Consider the following 8,402-nt stretch of genomic DNA (forward strand, 5'->3'; position numbering starts at 1 on the left):
TGATTATCAGATGATGGGGGATCTAGGTGGACAATCCCGGGAATAAAGAGGACCTGTACATATCTCTGGTGGGTTTCTGTTACTGGATACATCTGTAGGAAACACACACACTGACTGAATACACTGTCTCTATGTGATTATCAGATGATGGGGGATCTAGGTGGACAATCCTGGGAATAAAGAGGACCTGTACATCTCTCTGGTGGGTTTCTGTTACAGGATACATCTGTAGGAAACACACACACTGACTGAATACATTGCCTCTATGTGATTATCAGATGATGGGGGATCTAGGTGGGCAATCCTGGGAATAAAGAGGACCTGTACATCTCTCTGGTGGGTTTCTGTTACTGGATACAGCTGTAGGACACACACACACTGACTGAATACATTGTCTCTATGTGATTATCAGATGATGGGGGATCTAGGTGGACAATCCTGGGAATAAAGAGGACCTGTACATCTCTCTGGTGGGTTTCTGTTACAGGATACATCTGTAGGAAACACACACACTGACTGAATACACTGTCTCTATGTGATTATCAGATGATCTAGGTGGACAATCCTGGGAATAAAGAGGACCTGTACATCTCTCTGGTGGGTTTCTGTTATTGGATACATCTGTAGGAAACACACACACTGACTGAATACATTGTCTCTATGTGATTATCAGATGATGGGGGATCTAGGTGGGCAATCCTGGGAATAAAGAGGACCTGTACATCTCTCTGGTGGGTTTCTGTTACTGGATACAGCTGTAGGACACACACACACTGACTGAATACATTGTCTCTATGTGATTATCAGATGATGGGGGATCTAGGTGGACAATCCTGGGAATAAAGAGGACCTGTACATCTCTCTGGTGGGTTTCTGTTACTGGAGACATCTGTAGGAAACACACACACTGACTGAATACATTGTCTCTATGTGATTATCAGATGATGGGGGATCTAGGTGGGCAATCCTGGGAATAAAGAGGACCTGTACATCTCTCTGGTGGGTTTCTGTTACTGGATACATCTGTAGGAAACACACACACTGACTGAATACATTGTCTCTATGTGATTATCAGATGATGGGGGATCTAGGTGGACAATCCTGGGAATAAAGAGGACCTGTACATCTCTCTGGTGGGTTTCTGTTACTGGATCCATCTATAGGACACACACACACTGACTGACTACATTGTCTCTATGTGATTATCAGATGATGGGGGATCTAGGTGGACAATCCTGGGAATAAAGAGGACCTGTACACCTCTCTGGTGGGTCTCTGTTACTGGATACATCTATAGGAAACACACACACTGACTGAATACATTGTCTCTATGTGATTATCAGATGATGGGGGATCTAGGTGGGCAATCCTGGGAATAAAGAGGACCTGTACATCTCTCTGGTGGGTTTCTGTTATTGGATACATCTGTAGGAAACACACACACTGACTGAATACATTGTCTCTATGTGATTATCAGATGATGGGGGATCTAGGTGGGCAATCCTGGGAATAAAGAGGACCTGTACATCTCTCTGGTGGGTTTCTGTTACTGGACACATCTGTAGGAAACACACTGACTGAATACATTGTCTCTATGTGATTATCAGATGATGGGGGATCTAGGTGGGCAATCCTGGGAATAAAGAGGACCTGTACATCTCTCTGGTGGGTTTCTGTTACTGGATACATCTGTAGGACACACACACACTGACTGAATACATTGTCTCTATGTGATTATCAGATGATGGGGGATCTAGGTGGACAATCCCGGGAATAAAGAGGACCTGTACATCTCTCTGGTGGGTCTCTGTTACTGGATACATCTGTAGGAAACACACACACACTGACTGAATACATTGTCTCTATGTGATTATCAGATGATGGGGGATCTAGGTGGGCAATCCTGGGAATAAAGAGGACCTGTACATCTCTCTGGTGGGTTTCTGTTACTGGATACATCTGTAGGAAACACACACACACTGACTGAATACATTGTCTCTATGTGATTATCAGATGATGGGGGATCTAGGTGGACAATCCCGGGAATAAAGAGGACCTGTACATCTCTCTGGTGGGTCTCTGTTACTGGATACATCTGTAGGAAACACACTGACTGAATACATTGTCTCTATGTGATTATCAGATGATGGGGGATCTAGGTGGACAATCCTGGGAATAAAGAGGACCTGTACATCTCTCTGGTGGGTTTCTGTTACTGGATACATCTGTAGGAAACACACACACACTGACTGAATACATTGTCTCTATGTGATTATCAGATGATGGGGGGTCTAGGTGGACAATCCTAGGAATAAAGAGGACCTGTACATCTCTCTGGTGGGTTTCTGTTACTGGATACATCTGTAGGAAACACACACACTGATTGAATACACTGTCTCTATGTGATTATCAGATGATGGGGGATCTAGGTGGACAATCCTGGGAATAAAGAGGACCTGTACATCTCTCTGGTGGGTTTCTGTTACTGGACACATCTGTAGGAAACACACACACTGACTGAATACATTGTCTCTATGTGATTATCAGATGATGGGGGGTCTAGGTGGACAATCCTAGGAATAAAGAGGACCTGTACATCTCTCTGGTGGGTTTCTGTTACTGGATACATCTGTAGGAAACACACACACTGATTGAATACACTGTCTCTATGTGATTATCAGATGATGGGGGATCTAGGTGGACAATCCTGGGAATAAAGAGGACCTGTACATCTCTCTGGTGGGTTTCTGTTACTGGATACATCTATAGGAAACACACACACTGACTGAATACATTGTCTCTATGTGATTATCAGATGATGGGGGATCTAGGTGGACAATCCTGGGAATAAAGAGGACCTGTACATCTCTCTGGTGGGTTTCTGTTACTGGATACATCTGTAGGAAACACACACACACTGACTGAATACATTGTCTCTATGTGTTTATTACATGAGGGGGGATCTAGGTGGGCAATCCTGGGAATAAAGAGGACCTGTACATCTCTCTGGTGGGTTTCTGTTACTGGATACATCTGTAGGAAACACACACAGTGACTGAATACATTGTCTCTATGTGATTATCAGATGATGGGGGATCTAGGTGGAAAATCCTGGGAATAAAGAGGACCTGTACATCTCTCTGGTGGGTTCCTGTTACTGGATACATCTGTAGAAAACACACACACTGACTGAATACATTGTCTCTATGTGATTATCAGATGATGGGGGATCTAGGTGGACAATCCTGGGAATAAAGAGGACCTGTACATCTCTCTGGTGGGTTTCTGTTACTGGATACATCTGTAGGAAACACACACACACTGACTGAATACATTGTCTCTATGTGATTATCAGATGATGGGGGGTCTAGGTGGACAATCCTAGGAATAAAGAGGACCTGTACATCTCTCTGGTGGGTTTCTGTTACTGGATACATCTGTAGGAAACACACACACTGACTGAATACACTGTCTCTATGTGATTATCAGATGATGGGGGATCTAGGTGGACAATCCTGGGAATAAAGAGGACCTGTACATCTCTCTGGTGGGTTTCTGTTACTGGACACATCTGTAGGAAACACACACACTGACTGAATACACTGTCTCTATGTGATTATCAGATGATGGGGGATCTAGGTGGACAATCCTGGGAATAAAGAGGACCTGTACATCTCTCTGGTGGGTTTCTGTTACTGGATACATCTATAGGAAACACACACACTGACTGAATACATTGTCTCTATGTGATTATCAGATGATGGGGGATCTAGGTGGACAATCCTGGGAATAAAGAGGACCTGTACATCTCTCTGGTGGGTTTCTGTTACTGGATACATCTGTAGGAAACACACACACACTGACTGAATACATTGTCTCTATGTGTTTATTACATGAGGGGGGATCTAGGTGGGCAATCCTGGGAATAAAGAGGACCTGTACATCTCTCTGGTGGGTTTCTGTTACTGGATACATCTGTAGGAAACACACACACTGACTGAATACATTGTCTCTATGTGATTATCAGATGATGGGGGATCTAGGTGGACATTCCTGGGAATAAAGAGGACCTGTACATCTCTCTGGTGGGTTTCTGTTACTGGAGACATCTGTAGGAAACACACACACTGACTGAATACATTGTCTCTATGTGATTATCAGATGATGGGGGATCTAGGTGGACAATCCTGGGAATAAAGAGGACCTGTACATCTCTCTGGTGGGTTTCTGTTACTGGATACATCTGTAGGAAACACACACACACTGACTGAATACATTGTCTCTATGTGATTATCAGATGATGGGGGATCTAGGTGGGCAATCCCGGGAATAAAGAGGACCTGTACATCTCTCTGGAGGGTTTCTGTTACTGGATACATCTGTAGGAAACACACACACTGACTGAATACATTGTCTCTATGTGATTATCAGATGATGGGGGATCTAGGTGGACAATCCTGGGAATAAAGAGGACCTGTACATCTCTCTGGTGGGTTTCTGTTACGGGAGACATCTGTAGGAAACACACACACTGACTGAATACATTGTCTCTATGTGATTATCAGATGATGGGGGATCTAGGTGGACAATCCTGGGAATAAAGAGGACCTGTACATCTCTCTGGTGGGTTTCTGTTACTGGATACATCTGTAGGAAACACACACACTGACTGAATACATTGTCTCTATGTGATTATCAGATGATGGGGGATCTAGGTGGACAACCCTGGGAATAAAGAGTACCTGTACATCTCTCTGGTGGGTTTCTGTTACTGGATAGATCTGTAGGAAACACACACACTGACTGAATACATTGTCTCTATGGGATTATCAGATGATGGGGGATCTAGGTGGACAATCCTGGGAATAAAGAGGACCTGTACATCTCTCTGGTGGGTGTCTGTTACTGGATAGATCTGTAGGAAACACACACACTGACTGAATACATTGTCTCTATGTGATTATCAGATGATGGGGGATCTAGGTGGACAATCCTGGGAATAAAGAGGACCGGTACATCTCTCTGGTGGGTGTCTGTTACTGGATAGATCTGTAGGAAACACACACACTGACTGAATACACTGTCTCTATGTGATTATCAGATGATGGGGGATCTAGGTGGACAATCCTGGGAATAAAGAGGACCGGTACATCTCTCTGGTGGGTTTCTGTTACTGGATACATCTGTAGGAAACACACACACTGACTGAATACATTGTCTCTATGTGATTATCAGATGATGGGGGATCTAGGTGGGCAATCCTGGGAATAAAGAGGACCGGTACATCTCTCTGGTGGGTTTCTGTTACTGGATACATCTGTAGGAAACACACACACTGACTGAATACGTTGTCTCCATGTGATTATCAGATGATGGGGATCTAGGTGGACAATCCTGGGAATAAACAGGACCTGTACATCTCTCTGGTGGGTTCCTGTTACTGGATACATCTGTAGGAAACACACACACTGACTGAATACATTGTCTCTATGTGATTATCAGATGATGGGGGATCTAGGTGGACAATCCTGGGAATAAAGAGGACCTGTACATCTCTCTGGTGGGTTCCTGTTACTGGATACATCTGTAGGAAACACACACACTGACTGAATACATTGGCCTCAATTCACTAAGCATTATCAAACACTTTATCAAACCTTTGATAATTTACCTCATGGGTAAAATCTAATTTTGAATTCACTAAGGTGTTATAGATTTATTGAACGCTTTATCGATAAAACATTCAATAAATCTATAACACCTTAGTGAATTCAAAATTAGATTTTACCCATGAGGTAAATTATCAAACGTTTGATAAAGTGTTTGATAAAGCTTAGTGAATTGAGGCCATTGTCTCTATGTGATTATCAGATGATGGGGGATCTAGGTGGACAATCCCGGGAATAAAGAGGACCTGTACATCTCTCTGGTGGGTTTATGTTACTGGATACATCTGTAGGAAACACACACACTGACTGAATACATTGTCTCTATGTGATTATTATCAGATGATGGGGATCTAGGTGGACAATCCTGGGAATAAAGAGGACCTGTACATCTCTCTGGTGGGTTTCTGTTACTGGATACATCTGTAGGAAACACACACACTGACTGAATACATTGTCTCTATGTGTTTATCAGATGATGGGGGATCTAGGTGGACAATCCTGGGAATAAAGAGGACCTGAACATCTCTCTGGTGGGTTTCTGTTACTGGATACATCTGTAGGAAACACACACACTGACTGAATACATTGTCTCTAGGTGATTATCAGATGATGGGGGATCTAGGTGGATAATCCTGGGAATAAAGAGGACCTGTACATCTCTCTGGTGGGTTCCTGTTACTGGATACATCTGTAGGAAACACACACACTGACTGAATACATTGTCTCTATGTGATTATCAGATGATGGGGGATCTAGGTGGACAATCCTGGGAATAAAGAGGACCTGTACATCTCTCTGGTGGGTTTCTGTTACTGGATACATCTGTAGGAAACACACACTGACTGAATACATTGTCTCTATGTGATTATCAGATGATGGGGGATCTAGGTGGACAATTCTGGGAATAAAGAGGACCTGTACATCTCTCTGGTGGGTTTCTGTTACTGGATACATCTGTAGGAAACACACACACTGACTGAATACATTGTCTCTATGTGATTATCAGATGATGGGGGATCTAGGTGGACAATCCTGGGAATAAAGAGGACCTGTACATCTCTCTGGTGGGTTTCTGTTACTGGATACATCTGCAGGAAACACACACACTGACTGAATACACTGTCTCTATGTGATTATCAGATGATGGGGGATCTAGGTGGACAATCCTGGTAATAAAGAGGACCTGTACATCTCTCTGGTGGGTTTCTGTTACTGGATACATCTGTAGGAAACACACACACTGACTGAATACATTGTCTCTATGTGATTATCAGATGATGGGGATCTAGGTGGACAAGCCTGGGAATAAAGAGGACCTGTACATCTCTCTGGTGGGTTTCTGTTACTGGATACATCTGTAGGAAACACACACACTGACTGAATACATTGTCTCTATGTGATTATCAGATGATGGGGGATCTAGGTGGACAATCCTGGGAATAAAGAGGACCTGTACATCTCTCTGGTGGGTTTCTGTTACTGGATACATCTGTAGGAAACACACACACTGACTGAATACATTGTCTCTATGTGATTATCAGATGATGGGGGATCTAGGTGGGCAATCCTGGGAATAAAGAGGACCTGTACATCTCTCTGGTGGGTTTCTGTTACTGGATACATCTGTAGGAAACACACACACTGACTGAATACATTGTCTCTATGTGATTATCAGATGATGGGGGATCTAGGTGGACCCCAAGTACTGCTCTCTCCTGTACAAGAAATGAAAGTCTCCCCTTACCCGGTGATGTGAGGGGTGTCTGACTCTCCATCATGGCGTCCTTGTAGAGGTCCTGGTGTCCTATATGCTGCCCTTGGTCCATGGGGAGATAATTAGTGACAATGTGACAAGTTATGGAGGATTAGGGCTTCACAAGAGGGACGAGATGTCAGAAATCCTGTGAAATATCTTCAGCTATCTTGTTATGTCCTCTGCTGCCAGTTCCAGCAATGGCTGCTCTCTACTTCCTCCCACATCACCTCTACCACCCAACTTCCTGTCTGTGCCAAACAGCACTTCCTGTCACCCTGGTAGTGAGATTGCCATCTTGTGGTCATCATGAGAACTGCGGCCTGCTGTAATATTTTGTGAATTCTGCAGGTTTTTTTTAATTATACTTCTGCAGATTATTAAAATTGCAGTCATAATTCTAAACATGTAAACTTCATGCAAACTCCGGAGGAATGAAAATGCCAATAAAGCTCTCTTTTTCCATCAAGCATACGCTGTACCTTAGGTCAGTTCATGTTTTGACCTTTGGCCAAGTTGTACTTCCTACCAGATAAAGTACACTACCTCTAGGCATGACTATTGTACTACCCCACTGTGAGAAAACACGGAAAAGCCGCCGCAGGTGCTCAGAGCAAGGCGGCTGATTCCGCATCTAACGCGGCAGGTTGCGCGCATAGGCCTACACCTGCTAGTATGGCCGAACGTGGATAAACCGCCACATGTCCTGAGAACAAGACTACTGATTCCGCGTCCAAAGCGTCGGTTTGCACGCATAGGCCTACATCTGTCAGTATGGCTGAACGTGGAGAAACCGCCGCATGCTCTGATAGAGATGCAGCTGGTTCCGCGTCCAGCGCGGCGGATGGTATACAACACATGTCTGGTGTGGCTGGGACTGATAGTCCACACAGGTTCAGAAGGACGCGAGAGGCAGAACTTTTATGACAGCCAGAAGGGAGTCAGCTGACCAGGTCGGTCAGCTGACGTTTCAACCAGTT

General features: G+C 44.1%; 1 protein-coding gene across 2 annotated transcripts in view; it reads right to left on the bottom strand.

Annotated features, from left to right (window-relative positions):
• LOC137535615 (zinc finger protein 33A-like) overlaps positions 1-7,619 on the bottom strand; it is a 189,272-nt gene extending 181,653 nt beyond the window's left edge. For both annotated transcript variants that reach the window (XM_068257469.1, XM_068257470.1), the window contains exon 1: positions 7,414-7,619. In XM_068257469.1, coding sequence (XP_068113570.1) covers positions 7,414-7,495 — 82 coding nt within the window. In that variant the 5' untranslated portion in view covers positions 7,496-7,619. The remainder of the gene's footprint in view (positions 1-7,413) is intronic.
• Positions 7,620-8,402: the final 783 nt, after the last annotated feature.

This window comes from Hyperolius riggenbachi, chromosome 10, assembly GCF_040937935.1.
Source record: "Hyperolius riggenbachi isolate aHypRig1 chromosome 10, aHypRig1.pri, whole genome shotgun sequence".
Taxonomy (NCBI): Eukaryota; Metazoa; Chordata; class Amphibia; order Anura; family Hyperoliidae; genus Hyperolius; species Hyperolius riggenbachi.